The sequence below is a fragment of the Cetorhinus maximus genome, chromosome 13 (genome assembly GCF_964194155.1).
Source record: "Cetorhinus maximus chromosome 13, sCetMax3.hap1.1, whole genome shotgun sequence".
NCBI classification, from domain to species: Eukaryota; Metazoa; Chordata; class Chondrichthyes; order Lamniformes; family Cetorhinidae; genus Cetorhinus; species Cetorhinus maximus.
Window position 1 is genome coordinate 104689348 of NC_135891.1, and position 26049 is coordinate 104715396.

The 26049-nt window shown below is 41.9% G+C and overlaps 1 protein-coding gene across 2 annotated transcripts in view; it reads left to right on the forward strand.

Moving 5' to 3' along the window:
* stk11 (serine/threonine kinase 11) overlaps positions 1 to 12900 on the forward strand; it is a 134689-nt gene extending 121789 nt beyond the window's left edge. For both annotated transcript variants that reach the window (XM_078555943.1, XM_078555944.1), the window contains one exon: positions 11639 to 12900. Coding sequence is in view for 1 of the 2 variants with exons in the window: in XM_078555944.1 (XP_078412070.1) it covers positions 11639 to 11739 (101 nt within the window). In the remaining variant the exon portion in view is untranslated. The remainder of the gene's footprint in view (positions 1 to 11638) is intronic.
* The last annotated feature ends 13149 nt before the right edge of the window (positions 12901 to 26049 follow it).

Consider the following 26049-nt stretch of genomic DNA (forward strand, 5'->3'; position numbering starts at 1 on the left):
GCATATGAATATTACTCAGCTTAGTTTTTAAAAAATAAAGAACTTTAAAGTCAGCACCTTGAAATTTTGATTGTATTAAAGCTGTATTGATGTTAGCTGTATACCTATTGGAAATTCTTCATCAAATGGCAATAAGGACCTGAACATATATTTGTACTAAAACTTCTTTTGAAACAAAAAGTTGCTCTAAGCTACCTGCATGTGGCATTAGCAGTACTTTGTATCAGAAAATATCAAAGCACAATGCTGGCAGTTTGAGCCTTACTGATATCTATATGCTGTTCTTCCCTTCTCGCCAAGTTTTACCATTGCTATAAATCTAGCTGTTTTATATGTGTGTTTTCTGAGAAAATTCATTTCTGTTGGTTATGCATACTATGGGCAAAACTTTGTAATTTCTGTCCCACGCAATGGACCAGTTGATGGCTAGCACAATGGTGCCACTAGCCAAGGAGCAACAGTTACACTCTATAAATAAGGGTGGCACTGTGAACTGTGAAAAACTCGCATGGTAAGAAACTGGATATTGAGCTTAGTGTTATAGTCTTGAATAGCTACTTGGGTGCAATCCTTTGTAATATTGGAAATTCAGTAGTGTGATGGAATGTATTGCATTCTCCTGTTGTTAATATTGGTCAGTGGTGAAAGTGATTAAGTCATTGTCTCTTCTGAATAAAATATTAGTCACCTTGATTTGAGAACAGCAGACTTGGTGGCATTCTAAATGTCCCTGGTGATAGCCTAGAAGGAGCTGGAAGAGTAAAAAATTGAGAGATGTTATGACAGCTACTGAAATTTGTACCCAGATTCCAGATGTTGGCAAGAGGCCTTAGTGTAGCAGGTATTACAGTTTTGGAAGAGTAAAAAATTGAGAGATGTTATGACAGCTACCGAAAGTTGTACCCAGATTCCAGATGTTGGCAAGAGGCCTTAGTGTAGCAGGTATTACAGTTTTGCCACCTATATTCTTGCTGAAATTTAGAATCCTAAGATACTGGTCTTCAGTCCATGTCAGGTAATTAGTATTTTTTTTTATTCATCCACAGGATGTGGGTGTCGCTGGCTAGGCCAGCATTTATTGCCCATCCCTAGTTGCCCTTGAGAAGGTGGTGGTGAGCTGCCTTCTTGAACCGCTGCAGTCCATGTGGTGTAGGTACACCCACAGTGCTGTTAGGGAGTTCCAGGATTTTGACCCAGATTCCAGATGTTGGCAAGAGGCCTTAGTGCAGCAGGTATTACAGTTTTGTCACCTATATTCCTGCTGAAATGTAGACTCCTAAGAAACTGGTCCATCTCAGGTAATTGGTATTTTTTTTTATGATGCACCCAGTGACCAGCACAGTGGTAGGTTTCAGCAATATGCCTTTGAAGGTGACTGACATTTGTGGCAGCATCTTCCTGCTTCTCATCATCTCCTAAGGATAAGTACTGACTGCTATCCCCATTGTGGCATGTGTAAAGAACAATCTATATTCAAGCTAGTTGTTTCCTGGAGACCTTATTGTCCATGCTCTTGCTATATGGATCTAAGTTTGACATTCTATTCTCTCAGAACTTGTTCTGTTCCTGAACCATGTATAATGATTGACAATTCACTCCCACTTAACAAGAGATTATGCCAATATCAATTTCCCTAATTTGTCTTTTCACATTGCGTGCTTTAGCTGCCATTTTCCAGCAATATGGATCAGATCCATTAGCATTTGGAAACCATACACTAATCCCCAATCCTAATTTTGCCCCTGTCCCAGTTACTGTCTGCGTAGTTCTTTACATAGGCAGTAATTTCTAATCTTTCTCAGATGTGGCCATGCCAGCAGTGTTATGTGATAAATATCTCCACGTGTGATGGAGAAGTACTTCATCAAATGATGGTATTGCTGCATTTGTTGGCCTGTCAGCAGTACCTGGGATAAATATTACATTAATCTCTGTTATCCAGACAGTTCTTCACACAAGAATAATGATATGCCTGTACATTGCAAGAATTTTGTTTTAAATATTTTAGAATGACTCATAAACCTTGTCATAAAGTAAAATAAATCCTCCCAGTAAAACTGCAGCCTTGCTATCTTCAGATCACAAATCACCAATTTTTTGCAGAGAAGGGTCAGAAGGACATGTCCTGAATATAAGGATGGGCCCTTCTTTAGATAACAGCAATGACTGTCTGAGAAGTACAGGAATATCCTGTTTTAAGTACTGTGCTAGATACATTCCTGGGAACAACTACTTAAATCAGAACTACTTATATTGAAGCAAGTTTTTCCATTTTAATGTATAGAATATCAGGAGATGTGCTCCTGATTCAAGATTTTCAGTCCCAATACGTAACACTGACATGAAATAAAACACAGTAGAAATGTATCTTCTACATTCCCGATGATGTGGCAAACAACCGAAGAGAACAGTTTTTTTTTGATTGTTCTAAAATAGAAATACACCCCCAATATATAGTCGGCATATTTTTGCGAGATTGGTTTCTGCTACACTTACTCATGTTAATTGACATCATCTCTTAAAATGAGGAGGTTTCCTGTGCTGATTTTTCTTCCAGTCATGGGCCAAAGCCTAAGCCAACAACACATTCCAAGGTGGGAGTTAGGGAGACCAAAACTTAAGCTGAAGGTTCTAGAGAATTGGAAAAATAGCCCTTTCGTTGATTTACCTGGCCTGTAGCTATGCAATTACAAAAAAAAAAAAATTGCAGCCAGTTCCCAAATACTTTATAATGGGGTAGGGTAGTACATATAACAAATAACTGGGTTGTAATTTTTTAACTTCTTAATAGTGAAACTACTCTATTCGGGATGACTTAAAATGGGGTATAGCTGTAACTGGCTGTTAACCTGCAGATCAGATCCTCCATGTACATTCCATTGCACGTTTACTCTCCTGAATATGTATCAGCTGATCAAAAAGAGTCAGCATGGGTTGTGTAAGGTAGGTCATGTCTGACTAATTTGATTGAAAGCTTTGTGGAGGTCACAAGCATGGTGGATCGAGGAGTGTATGGGTAGATTTTTGTTGGGCAAAGATTATCAAGGGATATGGGGTAAATGGAGTTGAGGTACAGATCAGCCATGATCTCGTTGAATGGCAGAACAGGCTCAAGGGGTTAAATATCCGTCCCCTGTTCTTCTTTGATTAAGGAAAAAGAATTGTATTAAAAGAACACAATGAAATATTTCACTACCCCAGGGCTGCTGTCCTGATAAATTCAGAGCAAAGTGACTAGCAATCATATGAATGACTGAGCCATGTACCTTTACAATTTTCTACACAGGAAAGCATAATGGAAGAAATCAGCTCCTCTGGTAGAGTAATCTTTGCATTAGACAGGGAATGGATGGTTTGTTAATAATGGAATGTGGTTGTGAATTCACATCTAGAGACATTTTGCTTTCCTTTAGGGCATTCAAACTTTGGGTACTTGTATAAGAAACCAAGCAAACAATGAATATTGTTGGTTGATTTAATGTCTAACAGTTATGTACATACATCAAGTATCATCATTTTAAGTTGATGACGTTTTAACTTTTCCGCTTGTACATGGCCCAGACGACTGCTCTGAGAGCACAGGTTCAAATCCCACCACGGCAACGGCTGCAATTTAAATTAAGTTAATAAATCCACTTAATTAAAAAATCTGGAATTGAAAGCTAGTCTCAGTAATTGGAACTATGAAACTATCATCGATTATCTTAAAAACCCAGCTGATTTACTAATGTCCTCTAGGGAAGGAAATCTGCCACCCTTACCTGATCTGGCCTTTGTGTGACTCCAGATCCACAGCAATGTGGTTGACTCCTAACTGCTGTGAAGTGAAATTAGGGATGGATGACAAATGCTGGCCCTGCCAGTGACACCCACATCTCATGAATGGGTTTAAAAAAAAAACATTTTACAAGAGAAAAGAGGTTCTTACACCAGGAATAGAGATTTGCTGTATCAAAAAATTGAATCAGTTGAAGGTTATACCTGAAGGCTGTTTGTTTTAACCAATCAAAATCAATCAGTTGTTACTTTTTAACTTTTATTTGTCTCATCTCTCCCACTATTAGTTGTGGTTAAATTTCAGGCAGATGGTTTCTAATAGTCGCAGTTAAAGGTGTACTTATTTAATATTTAGTCCCCAAGGAAGTTATATGTGCCATTAAAGCTGCTCATATGCAGCTGTTAATCACTTTTTATTTTCCTCAAAGGAGGTGTTGACAGCATGCCCAGCTGTTGCCTTGTATGAAGCTTAATTTCTTCAAGACTACTGGCAATTGCATTTCTCCCTTATCACTGCTCACAGTGAGTCAGCAGTTACATTGTCAGGTTGCTGGATATGAAACTGCGCAGTTCCACAAAGAATTCAAAGATGTGTCTAAGAGATGTAGCCGTATGGATATCTTATTTCATTTCTAGAAAATAAATGGTTCCTTTACCACAGATAAAAATTAATTTTATTCATTTTGCTTACCATGCACATATATATATATTTTTATTTATATATATTTATTTATGTATATTTTAACATATGTTTTACAAGCATATAAATATAAAATATATATCTTTTTATATGTCTTGCTTTCATTGTCCATGCATTCAAGGCATTTTTGCTTATAGCAATTGCAAAGATCCACATGAAACTTTGAAAAATAGTTTAGCTTTTTCCTTCTTTCCTTTCTAAATTGCTCAAGCATAGTATTTAATGAGACTAAAAGGTTTGCTTTCTACGTATTTTTAGTTAATATTTTACTCAGGATTTCACCCCCAATTTGAATTATGAAATTTGAAGGTCTGTTTATATTAATCATTTTATGTTTCTGTTTTTCAGTTTTGATAGAAACCAATATTTTTAAAAAATGAACCTGGGGTTAATATTTATACTACAGAAAAATATAAAGATTAAACAATGCTGAAGTTTCATTCTCAAAGATGTAACCAAATAAATAACCATTTAAACATCATAACCTATGGTTTTTTTGTACCCAAAATTTTAACATTAATTCTTATATCAAACAAATTTGGTTACTTTTACTGTTTCTAAAAATAAAAGACTGTATTTATATAGTGCCTTGCACAACCTCAGGATCTCTCAAAGCATTTTTGAACCAATGGAGTATTTTGAAATATAGTCACTGTTGTATTATGGGAAACATAGCAGCCAATTTTCATACAGTACGATCCCAGGAACGGTAATATAATTATGACCAGGTTTTTTTTTGTGTGATGTTGATTGAGGAATAAATGTTGGTCAAGATACTGCAGATAGTTCCCCTCCTCTTCTTTCACATAGTGTCATGGGATCTTTTACAACCACCTGAGAGATGACGCTTCATCTGAGCGACAACACCTCTGATGCTGCAGAACTCCCTCAGTACTGCAATGGAGTGTCAGCCTGGATTTTGGTGCCCAAATCTCAGTGGGACGTGAACCCACAACCTGTGTGAGCTATGGTTGACACAAATGGTTTCCCTGTAGAACAGTACTCAATACCTTTCTATTGATGCGCAAGATGAGAAAGGCACAGAATTCACTAAAGGAAGTCCTTGCAGGTCTTGTGAACGGTCAGTCTTGCTCTCAATCAATTAATATCGCTGGAGAATCACCGATTAATGATAGCTCTGGGAATTCCCATGTGCTCAAACCTTGAGCTTCTAAGAGAGAATAATACATTAGTGGACACATTTTAAATGCTCTGATATAAGAGTATTTAAACATTTTCTTGCAGATTATGTAGTTTTTAGGAGAAGGAAGATGTCCCCAGGTGTGAATGGACTACCTGATGTCACATGGATACTCGTATTACAGCAGTGTTTTCAAATAAAACAGGGCTGGGGTAATGATTAGTTTTACTTTTTTTTAGAATACACATTGAAATATTTAAGTTTTTACTACAATGGAATACTGTGTGGTATGGACAGTTGGCTTGTTTGTGTGGCCCTATCACTTTGCTGCTTTCAGTTCGTTTATACAATTGTGGCATTTGTTACCATGCTAAGGAGAGTTTGCTGACTGCCCATGTCAAAGTCTTTGCTAGCTATAGGGAAATTTAATGACTGACGTAACTCAATAACATTAAATTGTTAGCCACAGTTTAAAGGCTGTCAGGTATGAGCAAGGTTGGGCTCTCAATATCCCTTCCTAGAAATCTTGTTTTTCCACAGTCTTCTAGTTATTTTTAATTGCAGGGTTTGTAATGGTTAATATGACTATGAAAACTTCCCACTCAAGTCACGCTGAGGATGATCTCCTCTTGGCGGGGGGGGAGGAAGACCTTATGTAATGGGTCTAAAAATAGCAATCTTTCTATACAAAAAAATTCTTAACTTTTCATGGACCTGTGCACAGAAGCGCTCCCTGACTCTTGGCACAGCCCCTAGCTACCAGGAAGTCTCCTCTTGCCTTTGCCAACCATTGAGTGCATTGTGTCTAGCCTTTTGCATCGGCATTCAAAAATCAGAAATGATAGCGGCTGTATTTCTCTTCTCCCATCCAGTTAACATACTCCCCTTCCCACAATTGGATGAACATATTCCATGCCGATGACAGTGGGGAGATGCATAGAGACAGGCACACAGCGGAGCGCATCTTTTGAACACTTTTTACGATCTATCAAATCAGAACTCAGCAAAAACAGTCGGTGGGGGATGCCAGAAATTCTAAGCCAATGTGTCTTAAATGTTTTAAAAGCGCAAAAAATGATTAAAATATGCATCAGAATAATTGGTACCTAACTGAGAAAAAGAGAGATTAATGATTCAAATGACATGTATCAGAACTAACAGAAGGTTTAGTTTTGAAGTTTTTTTAAAGAAATCATAGCTAAATCAAAAATCCTCAATCCAGTTAATCTGCTCAACTCCTGCTCCAGTCTGTGAGCTGTTTGTAATCCAGTACGTGGAAAGATAAGAAGCTGAGCCAGTATTGTCTTGTAAATGTAAATCACTGCTGATTATGATTACTGCCCGTGTATGGTGTAAAAGACTTCAGTTCACAAAATAACTCTATGGATCTGGAGCTGGATATTCTACCAAAGAAACTGAACACTAATGCTGTATTGAAAACTGTACAACTATCGTACTTTCATGTTGATAACTCTTTCAAGATGGGCTAGGAGGGCTGTGGGTGGAGAGCAATACAATGCCATGGTCAGAAATGGCCTTACCTATGATTGGCACATGGGTGTAATCAGGCTTTGAGATGGCAAGGTCAAGGGGGCGCCGTGAACTTGGTTTAGAGATTTTGAGGGGAAGAGATTAAGGGAGGAGAGGAGGGAAGTGAATTCAGAGGAGAAAGAGCACAATAAATTGAGTTGAAGATTGAAATTACCGAGGGTCAGAAGTCACAGGGCAGAGGCTGAGTGAGGAAAACGAACCTTGGCGACATCATCTGAAAGCACAGCATCAGTTTCCACATGTTCTTCAATGACACCCAGTTCTCCCTCACCACCACCTCCTTTGACCCTTCCACTATCTCTAATGTGCCAGCTTGCTCATCCAGTACAGAGTATCAGACGAGCAAAGATTTCTCCCAAATAAATATTGGGAAGCCCAGAGTTGTTGTCTTCTGATCCCTCTAAGCTGCATGGCGGCATGGCAACCTGAAAGTTCCAGGCATGTCAATCCCCTTAAGTTACAGCACATCCATGGCTGCATAAAATTGAAAGGGGCCGTGCACTTAAATAAATCATCCATACAATTCAGAAGAAACTTAGGAAGTACATTGTTCCCTGTCACAGACTCTGTTCCCTGGGAGCCCACTGCATTTTTCTCCCTCTCAGCTGTCTGAGGCTGAACCAGGTTGTTTGTGACCTTGGTGTCATATTTGACCCGGAGATGAGCTGCCGGCCATACATCTGCATCGCCACTAAGACTACCCATGTTCATTTCCATAACATCGCCCTGCTCCAACCCCTGCTTCAGCTCATCTAATACTGAAATATTCATCCCTGTTTTATCACCTCTACACTTGACTCCCAACACACTCCTGCTCAGCCTCCCACATTCTACCCTCCATAAACTTGAGGTAATCCAAAACTCTGCTGTTCATGTCCTAATTTGCACCAAGTCCTTCCAAGATGCTTCCCAGTATTATGAAACAGTTAAATACCAGGTCACATGAGGAGATATTAGGGCGGAAGACCAAAAGCTTGGTCAAACAGGTAGGCTTTAAAGAGTGCCTTAATGGAGGAAAGAGAGGTAGAGAGGGTTAAGCAGCATATTCCAGAGCTTAGTGCCCAGGGAGCTGAAGCAACTTTCAGCCATGGCGGCATGGTCACCCATCACCCCTGTGCTCACTGACCTACATTAGCTCCCAGTTGAGCAATTTTAAAATTCTCATCCTTGTTTTCAAATTCCTCCATGGCCTAGCCTCTCTTTGATCTCCTCCAGCCCTACAACCCTCTGAAACCTTTGCTCGTCCAATTTTGACCATTTGCACATTCCTAATTTTAATCAGTCCACCGTTGCCTTGGGACGTTTTATTCAATTAAAGCCATTATATAAATACAAGTTGTTCCTTTGGTGTTGAAGTCCCACGCTGGCAGGATGATTCCATTTGGGGTGGGGAAGAATGAACTGGTCAAAGAGTACCAGGATGTTGAAGAAGTAGAAAATGAATTGGTGTCAACGTTGTGAACGTTGTTCTAAATCTATGCAGAAAGTATGAAACTTTGTTTTACACTATATACACAAAGTTTTTGAAGATGTTCTTGAAAAGACGGAGAAGTCAAGGGCAAAACCAACCCAATTCCTTTCCATTTGAAATTATAAGCTCCTTATGCTTAAGTTCATTAAGAGTCCCTTGCTGGTAATTCCCAATCACAGATGAAAGAAGGTTAAGAAATAGAAGCATAATGGATTTTTTTTTAATGATTTAACTTTTTTCAAAAAACCATTCAGATAATGTTAATTGACTGAGATTTTACACTGACGGGAATGTTAAAGTGAGAAACTTTCAATATCTGAAACAATTATCTACTGACTGAAAGAAAGTACTCTCAACTTAAAATTAAATTACCACCAGATCTATAAATAAGAGTGAAACATACTTGTCTGATATAATAGGTAACTTGAAGATTCATCTCTTACAAAAATGTATCTATCCAAACACTCAGACGTTGGTCTTCATTTTGCATCACCAAGTAATGGTAGATACCTCTTACATCCAATTATTTTGTCACTTGGAATACTTAAAAATGATTTAAAAATCATACACAAAACAAAAATGCTGGAAAACGCACAGCAGGTACAACAGCATCTTTGGAGAAAAAGCCGAGTTAATTTTTCTGATGAATGGTCTTTCTACAGGACTCAACAATGTTAGAGATCAACAGTTTATAACCAAGTAAACATCTGACTTTCCTTTGCTTGGCACATAAGTAGCAGTGCAATGTTCGCTGGGAGTTTCCTGGGGGCAGTTTTCCAAATTGATTTTCATAATTTTGATAGAAGATTGTTTGAATATCTATTTCTCTTGGTAGTCCCATAAACTAATGGAAATTTGGTGAACCCAAGCAAGAATTACCTAGCTTGAGTATAAAGGGTATTTTTAAGATTTAGTTTTTTTAAACCCATTCATAAAATGGGAATAGATTGATGATAATATCCTGACTTGAATTCAGTGCCAGTTCAGATCTTCACTTTCTGTTGAGGTTTGTTTTTGTTTCAATTGCAGTTAACCCCTGATATTGCTCATAAATGTTGGCTTTTTCCACATAAGCATTATATCCATCAAAGGTTCTTTTCGGTCTTGGTCGGATAGTAACACAAGCATTTTAATGATGACTCATTGTTGTCTAGTTCAAACATGGCATCAGCGATTGACCCAAATACCTGAAGCTGTCCAGTTTGGTCGGAACCATGTCAAAATTTACACGTGACACAAAACTTGGAAGTATGTGAATTGTGGAGAGGATAAAGATAGACTTCAGGAGGATATAAACAGGCTGGTGAAATGGGCAGACATGTGGCAGATGAAAATTAATGCAGAAAAGGATTTAGTGTACATTTAGGTAGGAAGAACAAGGAGAGGCAATATAAAATAAAGTGCATAATTCTAATGGGTATACAAATCATTAAAGTTGGCAGGACAAATTGAGAAAGTGGTTTTAAAAAAAACATGGGATTCTTGGCTTTATAGTTAGAGGTGTAGAGTACAAAACCAAGGAAGTTATAGTGGACCTTTTAAAACATTCTGGTTCAGCGTCAACTGGAGGCTAGGGTCCAATTCTGGGCAAAACACTTGAGGAAGGATGTGAAGGCTTTAGAGAGGGTGCAGGAAATATTTACAGGAATGATTTCAGCAATGAGGGGTTTCAGTTAAATTGCTAGATTGGACAAGCGGAAGTTGTTTTAATCAAGTAGGTTGAGAAGAGATTTGATGGAGGTGTTCCCAATCATCAGAGATCTTGACAGAGAAGATTGAGAGGAATTGTCCCCATTGGCAGAAGGGTCAAGAACCAGAGGACACCAAGGGGAGAATTTTCTCCCCGCTGGGGGGAGCTGAGCGGGCGTGGGCGGGCACACAGCCGATCACCGCCCACGATCGGCTGCACGCTGCTATTTTACGTGGGCGGGCCAATTAAAGCGCGTCCCAGAAGCACTGAGCGCTCCCTGTGCCGAGGTAGTAGGCTGAGCTGGGGCCTGCACTCTTTATCGCATGTGCGCAAAAGAGCGCAGAAATCTCCCTGAGGCTCGGAGCTGCCTTAGGGAGTTTAATTACATTTTGAAAAATTTTAATAAAGAGGAAAAAAAGTTTTGCAACAGTGTCACATGAGCTGGGACATATCAATGAATTTTAATTAAAGAATTTATTTGAATTATAAATCCTTCATGAAACCTCATCCCGCCCGTGGATAAGGTTTCATGATAAATGCGAAGGCCGCCTGAGCTCTTCGCCTGCCCCCCCCGCCAACCTTAAGGTTGGACAGGCAGCTCAGTTAATTATTTTAATTAGTTTTTAAATGGCCCTAATAGGCCTTTGATAGTTCGGCGGGCGCGCAGTCAACTCCACTGCGCACCTGCCAAACTGAAGATCTGAATGATGCGCGGTGACATCGGGACGCACACCCCACATCACCGCAGGTTGTCGAGCGGGGCCTGCCCCCAGCACGCCGACACGAAGATTGTGGTCTAAAGTAAGGCATTTGGCAAAAGAACCAACAGAGAAAAACGTTTTTATGCGGAGTATGGTTAGGATCTGGAATGCTCTGTCTGAGAGTATGTTGGAGGCAAATACAATTGGGGCTTTCAAAAACAGAATTGGAGAAGCAGCTGAAGAGAAAAACAATTGCCGGAGCAGAGGGAAGGACAGGGGAGTGAGACTAACTTAGTTGCTCTTACAGAGAACCAGCACTGATACAATGAGCTGGTAGCCTCCTGTGCTGTAACGATTCTTTGATACTGTCTGGTTCATTCAAATAGATTCCTGATGATGCAGCACATGATAAAGTTGAGATTACAGATAGCTAATGTTCCTGAACTTTTTAAGCTCCAGGCTTCAGAAGGTCTCTTTCAGTAATGTTTTATTCTTCAACAATCCTTTTGAACCCAGTTGCGATGGCTCACTGAACACCTTCGATGTCGCACCATTACTGGTGTACGAACTCTTTTAATTAATGCATATTTCTTACAATTTGTTGCAGCTAATAATGAAGTTGGAGGATTATGGTGTTGCTGCTGCCTCTGTGCCTGTGTGGACCAGCACTGGAGGCAAGCGACGGAGAAAAGAAGAAAGAAGCGGTGAACAAAAATGAAATAATCCCTGCCTTCTATAGAATGAAGACGGCATGTTTGTCCAGCCTACCACCCAATGCCAACTGTTTGTAACAACAATCCTGAGTTTGACAGAAGTATAACCATGGATGTTTAGAACTTTGTGCAAAGCCATTTAGATGCACTTTATGTTTTAGACTACTTTGTTTTCTGTTTATACTTGCAGTATAGTACACATTATGTGTAAATGCATGCTGTAAAGGGCTTGGAGAAAGGGAATATACATTTATAAAGGGCAAGGGGTTCAATACCTTGTGTGTTAATCTGTATTGCTCTGCAGCTGGTTCATTAAGAAAAATCAATATACACCAAATGAAAATGTCTTGCTACCATTTTTGGGAGCGATGAGAAGAGCAGTTCAAGTATTGTTATCTCTACCGTTTGACAAGATTTTGGAATGGGGGGATGAGCTATAGGAAACAACCCCGCTTTATTGAAAGGCCTATAATGAAAAGTATTACCTCTTGGTACTAATTTCTGACAGCCACAGTCACATCACTGTTAGAAATGATTGCATTTATCAATTCAGCCTTCAGATAGCTTCCCACCTGTTGGGCATACCAACACATGCATTCCTTTAATTAGTGGTATGCTGTTGAACTTTTTGTCCCAGTTTTATTTTTTTCTTCCACAGTATTCTATACCAAAAGGACTTTCAAAACAAAAATGGAAATACTGTACACACTGTTCACTAAAACTGATACAAGCGGATGCAGCTGTTTCATGGACAAATGTTGCATTTACATAGAAGGTGCAAGTGTATTTCTATGGGTCACAGTTAAAAGACTTGACAGATGATAACCTGGAAAGATTCTACAGCCAGCATTGTAAAATGGACCCTTTTGCTGCAACATTGGATTGATAATGTATATGGTAAAATGCTGCATAGGGAAGAGTAGCACTTAATTTTTGTGTTGGTAATAAGACAGTTCTCTATAATAGGATGGTCTGCTGTCCCACACTGGTGTACCAATGCAACTTGTATACATTTGCGGCTGCTGTTTTTTTTTTCATGTTATTTCTTGATGAAGCCACTGCACACTTTGCAGGCTGGCTCTTTTGTGAATTATCAAAACACTGTAGTGGAACCAAAGCATTACTTGTACTAAAGTAGCTGCCATTATTATTATCATGGAGAGACTCCGTGGAATTATTTACCCTGCCTGCACCATATTTCTTTGTACAGGAACTAGAAGCTACCTTTCACTCTCCTGGAGTCAGTAAATACAACAGTGCAGCAGTTTGATAAATTTAAGATGGAATAAAGTCAGCAGGTGGATGTCATTTATTAAATCCATTACTGGCCCAAAATGAATCTGAGTTTGATTCATTTTGTTTTTAATTTTTCATAGCCCATAAGCATCTGAAAACAATCTTGGCTTATATTTAAATCCGACCTTGGGTGAATTTGAATTTCCTAAATTTGAAGTAGGGTAAAAAGGAACCAAGCAAAGCATTTTGCTTAATTTTAATGGAGGCATTTAAGAAACACAAATATCGATTCCTGACAAATGGGACAGTTTGTACTGAAACAGCCGAACTTGGGTTGAAATCATGCTGTCCACTATTTGTAATAGATTAACATCTTTGTTAAAATAGGTGGTACAGGAATTTAACGCAAATCAGACAATTATTACTATCATCTCTCAGTACCATTCCAGTCTTCACACACAAAAGCAATACATGAGTATTACCACATCTGAACACACCCTTCAATTTCTTATACATTACAGCCAAAAAAGTGCTTAAGCACAGGAAAATCCACCCTTTACAGTCAAGCGGTAACAAAAATGTGGAAAAGGGTTTTAGCCGCAATGGACTATGTAGTTGGGCAGCCTTCTCTTGGGAAGCTCTGATCATTGTAAGGGAAGGGGCCAGGATTGGTACTTAAAGCAAAGCTCATCATGATACTTTCAGCAACAAAGATTGGGAGGGTATAGGTGAAACGGCAGAAAGCAGTTGATGCTGCAACGTGGAATACAGTAAGATCCCACTGCTCGCGGGGGTTACATTCTGTGAAACCTCGCAAATGGCGAAATTGCAAACGATGAACATGCTTTTCCACGGGGCTCAATTAGATAGGTTCCGGCCATGCGAGGGCAGCATTGGTTTGGGCAGCTACTCTACTCTAAATTGTGGTGCAGTACCTGTATCTGACAGATGGGGGAGCCTCTGAGCAATACCTCAGTGAAGATTTCAAAATGAACACAGCCATGACCGCCCTGAGATTTGGACATTTCCGTGTTAATCTCTTCGTTCGGGCTGCACTTCAGCTGCGACCATTCCAGTCTGTGCTCTGTTATGGCTGTCGTCTCCCCGGGGAAAAGAAGGAGGGAGAAGAAGTGGCGGGTGAGCGAACATTGCTCACGTGATGGGTGATGCCAAAGTGCAAAGCACAGTAAGTGAAAACACAAACCAGGAAGTTGCAAACGATGGGGCTTTATACTGTATTCACACACTGATAAACATGCACTATACATAATGCCGTGTGAGTAACACAGTATATAAGCTCAGCTGTCATAACGGCACTTGCAGTTCATTAAGCCTACAGCTGTCCCCAGGCTTTTATTTGCTTTTCGAGCTGCAACTTAGTGAATGGGCATCTGAAAGAGAGTGTGGTGCCCTCTGCAGGAGACCTGGGATCTATGTTCACGAGGCAAACAACAGCACAACTCAATAAGATTGAAGAATGCTCACTGAAACATGCAGAGTCTAAAAGTGTGTAAATCAGAATATTTAATTCAATGTAAAATCACGTTGAAAAGTGAAAGGCGGGAGAAAAATGGGATTGAGAGATAGAAAGAAAAAGTTTTTAAAAAAATTAACTCCCTTACAATAATTGAAAGTTAAAGGAATGAGACCCCACACTTATAAAAGTTAATTTTCAAGGCCCAGGAGGTTATTTTGAAGTAATTCAGACTCATTGTGCCATTAAAAATCCACATACACTTGAATGGAAAATCCCTAACATCCTCTGACATGCTTAGTTGGTATCTAGTGGATAAATGGTACAATTTCGTGCCTTTACAATGCCTGTTTTAATGCCAAGTTTCTCAGCAAGATACATAGCTTCTGGGGAAGCAGGGGAGACCAGACAGCAACTTCCAGCTTTCTGCATTTTGTTGCACATGTGCAGACGCCGGAAGTTTCTGTGAGATTGATTCCTTAATAATGGTGAGTGCTGATGGCTTCACTGTTATTTTTACCTACAAATCTGGCATATTAACATAGTTGCATATAAAGAAGCCAGCCTGGTCAATGAAGGACTTTGGTCAGAAGCTGATGGTGGTCACACATTCTATTTGAAGTTAGGAGATGTGGATCTGGGGTTACTTTACAGTTTAGTCAACTGCTGCAAACAAACTTGTCAATCTTCCAATTGGAATTTATCAGAGAATCACAACCATACATATTCAGCTGTGGAGTAAACATTTCTGCCATATCTCACAAATAAGACATCCTGCGTTAAAACCACAATTCAAGTATGATAGTGCATGCAACATTTAGTTCTAACTGTGGTTCTTACCTGTTGTTCACATGTTTACCATTACCTGTGTACATTTTTCTTTTTTTTCCCTCTTAGACCTAGTGATGCATGAGGTGGACAAAGTATATGTTTACATCTGTTTCCATGGCTAGTTTTTTTTTCCCTGGAGCAGATCACTATCCTGTCGCCAGAGGCTGTAGCTGGAGGGGCACCATTCCACATTGAGCGTGGCTGACTGCTATAAGCGTAATGGAAGGACTTACAGGTTGACAATCAACATGCTTGAGCGCACCTTCTGTGGCCATCAAGACCTGGAATGGGACTCCAACCCAGAGCTCCTGGCTCAGAGGCAGGGAAGGTACCCACTGCGCCACAAGACCTCCAGTGTATACATTTATCCACGTTTAATCCCTACTGCTAGATTGCAGCCCCGCTACATAACTGGTCACAAGTCTAAAGATAATGCAGTAGATTTTCTTCCATGCAACCTGGATGGTATTCTGGTGGGATGGATCATTTACCATTTATAGAACCCATTTTATTTTCATGCTATTTATTTCAGGTATGTGACCCTCCTGACCAGATTACTGCCCAGATGGTGAAGGCAAAAATCTACTCCAATTCACATCTAAATAGCGGGCCGAAGCTTCTATAAAGTGGCAATCACTGTCAGATTGTCATCTCACTCCACTCCTATTTTTTTTTACCTTAGACTGGAGCTCCACATTTCTCACCAGGTAGTCGGGGGAGGGGAGGTGAGGTGCAGTCGGTAGTCCGAGGGTGAGGTAGGGGGAGGGGGCTTTAGTCGGAGGGGGTCAGCAGTATAGTTACCCAGGAGTTAGAACTGGTTTTAATCCTTCTAACTTTTCCTGGGTAGCTATTCTGCTGAGTAAGTCGGAACCTTCCAAAGGAAGAGTTCCGGAAGGTTCCATACGCAGGGGAATTTCCCAACAGAAGTTGAAACTTTCTGGGCAATTCCTGAGTAGTCGTTGCGTGGGGATTCCAGAGGTATTACCCAGTGCATCTGCTGGGGTACGACCCTCTGGTGAGGGCAAGATCTGGGCCAACATGTAATCTATTCCATTAGCATAACTTCTTACTAGTCTCAAGAGAAATTTTGTTAAATAACTTAAAATTCCAAGTGTACCACATGTATTAAGTTAGCTTGTCTGGTAAGTTAGTCACTGCCTCAAAGAATTCCAATAGGTTTGTAAGATATAACCTATTTTAACTCCATGCTGACCACTATCTATTCTAGATATGCTCTTTAGATGTTCACTTATAACATTTCTCAGGATGTCCTGAACCATTTCCTCACCATGCACATACAGCTAACTGAACTATAATTATTAGGGTTGTCCCTCAATCCCCTTCTGAATATTGTAACCAAATTTGCAATTCTCCAGTCCTCAAGTATTTTGTCACTTTTTGTGGAGCTCTAAAACATATCAGCCAAAGGATCACTAATTTCCTCCTTTAATTCTTTTCAGATTTGAAAATTTACCTCCTCCAGCCCCAGAACCTCATGAATATTTAGCCCTTTCAGTTCTGGTATAACACACATTTTTTGCCCACTTCTCATTCATGGTATATATGATATTTCTCAGACACGTTATCTGCCCAACATCCCCCCATGAACCTAATCACTTCATTTTGGTTGCAAATTTTCTTTATTGTTAGTTCTAGCTTCCTGTTTGCAGTTTGTATTGTGGAATACTTTTGCATAACCAGGATATCCCATAAGAAATAGAAGCAGGTGTCGAGTATACAGCCCCTGGAGCCTGCTGCACTGTTCAATAAAATCATGATTGATTTTCTACATCAATCCTACTTTCCTGCCCTATCTCATATTCCTTGGTACCCAAAAGCCCATCAAGCTCGATCTTGAATATACTCAATGACTACGCATTCACAGCTCTCTGGCGTAGAGAATTCCAAATATTAACAACCCCCTGAATAAAGGAACCTATTGTCTCTCATTCCTAAGTGACTGACCTGTTATCCTGAATCTACGTTTAGAATCTCTAAGCAGGGAAAATAGCATCGACCCTTCTAAGCCCTCTCAGGATTTACAATGAAATCATCTTCCATTCTTCCAAACTCCACAGGTACAAGCTCTTTCTACCGAATCTCTCCTCAGGGGACAGCCTCCTCTTCACAGGAATCAATCTTATAAAGGCTGTACACCCCCTCTAAAAGGATCATATCCTTCCTTAAGTAAGAAGACCCAATACCTACACAGTACTCCAGGTACTGTCTTACCAAAGCGCTATATAACTGCAGCAAGACTTCCATACTCACAGCCAAATTTCCTCGCAATAATGACTAACATATCATTTACCTTCCTAATTTCTCTGTATACCCGAATGTTAATGTTGTGATTCACCCAAATCCCTCTGAATATTAACATTTACTATTCTCTTACCTTTTAAAGAATATTATACTGTTCTAATTTTTCTACCAAAGCAAATAATTTCATATTTCCCTACATTATTCCCCATCTGTCACCTTCTTGTCCAATCACTTAACTGATCTACTGGGCATCTCTGCGGCCTCTTTGCATCCATCTCACAGCTTTCTTTCCCAGCTAGCTTCGTATTGTCAGCAAAATTGGATATTTTAGGCATAGCCCCTTGTCTAAGCCATTGTTATAGATTGTAAGCAGCTGAGGACTGAACACTAAACCACTAGTTATAACCTGTCTACCTGAAAATGACCCATTTCTTCCGACTCTCTGTTTTCCCTTTGTTAACCAATCCTCAATCTATGCTAATATAATATACCCAATCCCATGAGCCCTAATTTTGTGTAATAATCTCTTCTGTGGCACCTTTTGAATGCCTTCTGAAAAATCATCTTTTCTATACTCACATCTATTATGCCACTTACAAATACTAACTCTGGAGTAAAACTTCTTGCTATGTTTATCTATAAATGAACAAGCGAGACAATAAAGACTGAAGAAAAATCAAAGCAAACTATAAAGTAGGGAGGTAAACTACGAGTCAAAAATATCTTTTTTTTTTATTGTAAAAATATACTTTATTCATAAAATATCTTCAATCGCATTCAAAACCATTTCAAAAACAACATTACAAGGGTACAATCCAGGTTAAACTTTTACAAAATGTATCACCAGGTGCATCAGTACAAACAATATTACAATCATTTACAGCCTTTCATTTTGATCTGTACAGCCCGAGGGGCTCTAAACAGTTCCCAGTCTCTCGGTGCGCTGTGGTAGAAAGGTCTTAGACAGCGACCCTTCCCCATTGCGCCTTTGCGGCAGCTGCCCCAAGCTTTAGTGCGTCCCTCAGCACGTAGTCCTGGACTTTGGATTGTGCCAGTCCGCAACAATCGGTCGGGGACAACTCTTTGTGCTGGAAGACCAACAAGTTTCGGGCAGACCAAAGCGCGTCACAAAAATATCATCCATGTTTTAACCATTCAGCAGCCTTGTAGCTGTGGAGCCTTGAGTTCCCAGGGGTGGTCACTCACTGCACACCTTGCCACATTTAAAACAATTGAGCTTGCACCAAACGTGGCCTGGTTTTTCACATACCTGTCCGAACTTTGCTGATCGAGGCTCAATCTTAGTGTCAATCATTTGATGCTCCTATGACATGCCTTGGTATTTTGCTATGTTAAAAGTGGAATGTAAATGCAAACTGTTGTTAAACTCCCAATCAGATCAAACTCCTTTAACTTTCGCTCATCTTCTCAACAGTTGGACATTTGCAGCTCATTAACTCTGCATGGCAATTTATTTGAAACTTCAAGGACTCATCCTCATGACGCTCACTTAATTACATCCTCAATTCATGCAGGACAATTCAACTAATTTGAATTACTGCTAATCTATTTAATTTAGCAGTCCAATCAGCACAGCTCTCACATAACCTCCAATTACAATAGACTTACATGGACCATCATCACCAAATCCCTTTAAGGTCCAATCTTGCCCTTTCTCAATGAATACCATCGCAGTTAGCTTCCCATTCAGACAGCGCCACGTAACTCAAGCCAGTATTGAAATAAAAACAGAAGATGCTGCAAAAGCTCAGCAGGCCTGACAGCATTTGTGGAGAGGGAAACAGAGTTAACGTTTCAAGTCCATATGACCCTTCTTCAGAGTCTGTCAGACCTGCTGAGTTTTTCCAGCATTTACTGTTTTTATTTCAGATTTCCAGCATCCGCAGTATTTGGCTTTTATCATGCCTGTATTGACCTGACAAACTACACTCCAAGGATGTGATACAAATCTTTATGATCAGGGCTTTCTGGGCTGCAGTGAATGGATATTGCTGTTTTATATCTGCCTGTGATATTCTTTGCTACAACCCAGTATATGCTGCTGAACCCCCATTCCTCATTCCTCCTTGAGCTTTGAGCAAGATCATTATATTTCTTTTTTCATCTTTCCAAAAACAGGCAACTTTTAACTGAAGCTGGCATAGGTGGTAGACCCATCATGTCAGCCTGTCCCTGCCCCACTGAACTAATTTCTTCCTATCTTGACTACAGTCTCTCTCCCCCTTGTCCAGTCTCTTCCCACCTACATTCGCGATGCCCTACGTCATATCAACAATTTCCAGTTCCCTGGCCCTAACCGCCTCCTCTTCACCATGGACGTCCAGTCCCTCTACACCTCCATCCCCCACCAGGATGGTCTGATGGCTCTCTGCTTCTTCCTCGAACAGAGGCCCGAACAATCCCCATCCACCACCACTCTCCTCCATCTGGCTGAACTTGTTCTCTCACTGAATAATTTTTCCTTTACATGTCTCACTTCCTCCAAATAAAAGGTGTGGCTTTGGGTACCTGCATGGACCCCAGTTATGCCTGTCTTCTTGTGGGGTATGTAGAACATTCCTTGTTCCAGTCCTACTCAGGCCCCCTCCCACAACTCTTCACCTGGTATTAGTGCCACTTCATGCTCTCGTCTGAACTTGGAAAAATTTTATCAATTTTACTTCCAATTTCCACCCCTCTCTCACCTTCACATGGTCCATCTCCGACATTTCCCTTCCCTTCCTTGGCCTCTCTGTCTCCATTTCTGGTGATAGACTGTCCACCAATATTCATTACAAGCCTACCGACTCCCACAGCTACCTCGACTACAGCTCCTCACACCCCGCTTCCTCTAAGGACTCCATCCCATTCTCTCAGTTCCTTTGCCTCTGTCACATCTGTTCTGATGATGCTACCTTCCAAAACCGCGCTTCTGACATGTCCTCCTTCTTCCTTAACCGAGGGTTCACCCCACTGTGGTTGACAGGGCCCTCAACTGTGTCAGACCCATTTCCCGTGCCTGTGCCCTCACCCCTTCCCCTCTCTCCCAGAACCATGATAGGTTCCTCCTTGTCCTCTTTTTTCACCCCCCCCTAGCCTCCGCATTCAAAGGATCATCCTCCGCTATTTCCACCAACTCCAACATAATGCCACCACCAAACATATCTTCCCCTCACCCCCCCACTCTCTAATCCCATCCCCATCAACATTCTGTAGGGATCATTCCCTCCGGGACACCCTGGTCCACTCCTCCATCACCCCCAACGCCTCATCCCCTTCCCACGGCACCTACCCATGCAATCACAGAAGGTGCAGCACTTGCCCCTTTACCTCCTCCCTCCTCACTGTCCAAGGCCCAAACACTCCTTTCAAGTGAAGCAGCATTTCACTTGCACTTCCCTCAATTTAGTCTACTGCATTCGTTGCTCCCAATGCGGTTTCCTCTACATTGGAGAGACCAAACGCAGACTGGGTGACCGCTTTGCAGAACACCTTCGGTCTGTCCGCAAGCATTACCCAGACCTCCCTGTCGCTTGCCATTTCAACACTCCACCCTGCTCTCATGCCCACATGTCCATCCTTGGCTTGCTGCAATGTTCCAGTGAAGCTCAACGCAAACTGGAGGAACAGCACCTCATCTTCCGACTAGGCACTTTACAGCCTTCCGGAATTCAAGAACTTCAGACCATGAACTCTCTCCTCCATCTTTACCCCTTTTTTAATCCAATTTTTAAACATTTTTATTTTTATTTATTTATTTTTTATTTTTTCATTTTTAAAATTCTTTTTAAACCATTTTAACCCCAATGCCCCACCCCTCCAACCCCTCACCCCCGTAGGGCCACCTGTCACCTGTTTCTATGTTGTGCTTTCACAGAGCCCTGACCCCTGTTCGGCTATTAACACATTCTGCTATCTGACCTTTACGCCGCTATCAGCACCTTCTTTACTCTTTAACATTAGCATTAACACTCTCTTTGCCTTGTGTCCAGGACGTCTATCAGCTGGATTTCTCAGTCGATGTGTGGGGGCGGGCCTGACAAGCCGACGGGTACAATGACGTGCGATGACGTCGGGCACGCATCCTGGCGCCATCGCGCTGTCTCGTGATGTTTCATTCGGCGGGCGGGCGGGGGCACCGGAGTCGGCTGTGTGCCCGCCGATGTGTAAACAGCCTGTTAAGGCCACTAAGGAACTAATTAAGGTTATTGTAAACGCTGCCTGTCCAACCTTTAAGGTTACCGGGCAGGCGAAAAGGCCAAGCGGCCTATGGATTTTTTAGGAAACCTCATCCACGAATGGGACAAGGTTTCCTAAAGCTTTTATTAAATAAATTTTTAAAATTTCATAAATATAAAAACATGCCCATCTCACGTGAGACAGTCACATGAGGGGACATGTTTAAATAAATTTTTAAACCCTTTATTGAATCATTTCAAAAGCCCTTCAATCTCCCTGAAGCAGCTGCATGTGTGCGAAAGAGCGCTGGCCCTGACTCTCCCTCCTCCCCCCCCACCCGCACAGGCAGTGCTGAGCGCTACCGCTTGCGTCTTACGCTGGGCAGGCCTTCATTAGCCCGCCCGTGTAAAATAGCGACACGGAGCCAATCGTGGGTGGTGATCAGCTCCACGACCACCCCCGCCCACTCTCACCCAGCCCTCCCGCCGCATGAAAAACTCAGGCCCACATCAAATTTCTCCTGAGCTCCCACCTATCCCTGACCTTCTATTTTGCTCCACCTGCTTCACCCCCTCTCAAACAGCACAAAACCCAACACATTTCTACTTTTCTTTAGCTCTGAAGAGTCAGACGGACTCGAAACATTGGGCGGGATTTTCCGTGTCCTCTGGTGTTGGGCGTGTTTGGCGGCGTGAGCGGACAATATGGCGAGCAGGCCAAAAATCAGTTTCACGACGTTGCGAAAGCAGTTTGCGATCGTCCGCTCTGCCCTTAATTGGCGGACCACCATTGCCACGGTCGGACATCGGGAACCTCATTGTAATCCATCCGCATATCATTATAAACCCAGCTTGCCGGAATCATCTCCCATGCTGGATCATCCTGGCATGTCAGAGTGTAATCACGCTGACATATTTCACAACTGTACATAAGCGACATGCACCTGGTGAGCTGCACTTCATTCGGGACTTTGAGGTTTGTTTACCTACCTTGCTTCGGGCAGCACTCACGGTCATCAGCGCCAGGCTTCACAGGCAGCACCACATCACTTTTAGGGGGCACTCTGGGGCTGGTCTCTACCTACCAGACCAGCCATAAGGCTTTTCAATGACTGCAGGGCCAGGTCTTGCTTGGGGAAGGAGGAGAAGTGGCCTCAGGCAAGGGAAGAGGCTGCAGGACGAGGGTTGTACTGGGGAAGGAGGGTATCCCAGGGTGTGTGTGGGGGACACATGTTGATCTGTGCAAGTGGCTTCAGGATGGTGAGGGCTGAGGGGGCAGTCTCCAGAGGAGATGAGGCCAGATGGAGATATGAGGGTATGTGTGTGGGAATGGGTGGTGATGTCCCTTGAGCTGGCAGTGAGTGAGATGCCAGTGAATGTGTGATGGGCTTGAGTGTGTGAGTTTAGAGTGGTGAGTTGGTTTCCATACCCTGGCTGCACAGATGAGGTCGTTCATCCTCTATCTGCATTGGATGGCCAACCTCTTCTGTGCAACATTGGCACTGATCACCACTGCCATCGCCTACCAAGCTGGAGCGGTAATGTAGCTGCCTCTCCTGTGGCCAGAGCTGGGGTAGAGGACATCATGGAGAGCCTTCACAACATCTAAAAGGTGCTCAAGGGGCGTGTCACTAAACCGAGGAGTTGCAGTCTTCTTGCCTTTCGGGGCCACGACTTCTTTGCAGCCGCCCTGGGCTGGAAGCGCTGAGAGGTGTGCGCGTGGCTACACTGTAAATGTGGCGTGATGAAGTGATATCCTGGATCCTTCACTTGCTCTGTCTGGTTTTTCACATTGACCAGTTCCTCATCTGCCCCCAGTACAAGGTGTTGCAAAAGTCTCAGTGCAGGATCTGTTACAGGGTGCTTGGTGTACTCCTGCCATTTCACTGCATTGTAACGTGGCCCCGCCAATACTCACCATCCTCAGAGTCTTGAGACAATGTCGGTTTCTCAAATTCATGCCAGTTCTACTTTGAGGATTCCACGTAGCCAGTGTATCAGGACTTGCTGTTAGTATTGGAACTGTTAGCAGCAGTTAGTGGGTGCAGTGTGATGCCACAGCACTGCTCCACACAGTCTACATCAGGTTGCTGCACCTCCATCCCTGCTGTGAAGCAGATCATCTTGTTTCTTATTTCAAATTTGCAAAACAGTCTCTTTGACCCTTATTTTAAAGGGGGGGAGGGGGGATTACATGCAAGCCCCAAAGTAACGGGAAGGGAGAAGATAGCATAGTGGGATTGTCACTGGACTGGTAATCTAGAGACCCAGGGTAATGCTCTGGGGATCGGGGTATGAATCCCACCACGGCAGATGGTGAAATTTGAATTTAATAAAAACCTGTAATTAAAAGTCAGATGATGACCATGAAACTATTGCTGATTGTCATAAAAACCCATCTGGTTCACAGGGAAGGAAACCTGCTGTCCTTACCTGGTCTGGTCTACATGTGACTCCAGACCCACAGCAATGTGGTTGACTCTTAAATGTCCCGTGAACAAGGACGATTAGGGATGGGCAGTAAATGATGACCTAGCCAGAGATGCCCAAATCCAATGAATGAATTTTTTTAAAAAGTGGCACACCCAGGGTGTGGGAATGTCGGCAAATGAAAGGAGACGAGGAGGGCCATGTCCACGAGGTAAATGTGTTTATGGCACTGCTTGTGGGCCAGCACAAGCACATCCACCAAGCCTACTTATTAAAGACCCTGCAAAGGGAATGCTGTGATCAAATAATTTTGGCAGGACCTGCAGAAAAACTATTACTTCCACGTTCTCTGCCCAGCTTAGAGTTCTTATTGGGCCCCAGGTATAAGAACAGGGGCGGTACAGATAAAGTGCTGGGTGATGGTCAAGAAACAAAGTCTTTGGGTTAATAAGTGTTTCTCAGATTTGGAAGTACAGAGCTCATGACTTATGTTGCCTTTGTTTCTCCTGGATAGTCACCTTGATCAGGTGACTATTGCTAACCATTTACCACTATCATAGGTGGAAATTACATAAGTATGCCAACTATTTTGGGTGGTTCAAGCAGCTACTCCCACCTCCAGTTACAGGCAGATTTTTTTTATTTGTTCATGAGATGTGGGTGTCACTGGCTAGGCCAGCGTTTATGGCCCATCCCTAATTACCTTTGTTCAGAGTCAACCACTTTGCTGTGGGTCTCAAGTCACATGTAGATCAGCAGATTTCCTTCCCATGAACCAGATGGGTTTTTTTTTCACAACAATAGCTCCATGGTCATTATTAGACTTTTAATTCCAGATTTTTACTGAATTCAAATTCTGTCATGGTAGGATTCAAACCCAGGTCCCCAGAGCATTACCCTGGGTCTCTGGGTTACTAGTCCAGCAACAATATAAATACACCATCGCCTCCCCATCACCTTCAGCTTTCCCTCGTGGTTTTCTAGATGTCCTGTAAATTGTGATCAATTCAATCCTAAACCAGAAATGAACAAGGGCAATGAGGGATGGGCGATAAATGCTGGCCTGCAGTAGACTTCAGGCCCACAGATGGATTGTTTGCTTGTTTCTTAACTTTTTCTCCCTGTCACAGGCAGGTTGCTGGTCATTTCATATGTAGACTGTTGCCATGGTGTGAGTAATGGCACTGGAGCCCTCAGACAGAGCAGGAAGTGGGCACCCAGAGGATGAGGATTCCCTGCATGCGCTTTGAAAATTTCTTGGTTACACCGACCAATGCCTATTGCAGGCAATGCATTGACATCAACGTGCCCACCGGAAGTAATGGGGACTTTAGTGTATCACAGAGATCAATGCTGGGTTCGTTCTTACTTTCAATTAATACACGATTTAGATTTAGGCAGATATAACATGCTATGGAAGTTTGCTGATAGCAAAAAAAGTGGGTTTGAAAGACTGTGGTGGACTGTAAATGATCTTAGGAGGATAATAACAGTTTAGTGAAATGTGTAGGTGTACTATTTAACATGGAAAATTGTGAAATAATACATTTGGGGAGGAAAAATATGGAATGGAAGTACACACTCAGTGGAAAGACACTGAAAGATATGAAAGAACAGAGACACTGGGGGCTTCAACTACATGATTTCTTGGAAGTGCAAGTAGAGGTAAATTAACCCACAAGGAAGACCAACAGCATTTGGAACTTTGTAAATTGGAGCATAGAGTACAAAAACAAAGAGGTAATGATAAATGTGTATGCGTTAATGTTTATGCCATGGTTGGAGCTCTGTGTGCAGTTTTGGGTGAGACATTATAGAGAAAACATCGAGAACATAGAGCATTGACTCTTCAGGATGAAGCCAGGGATGGAGGTACTTACGCTAGTGGCACTAT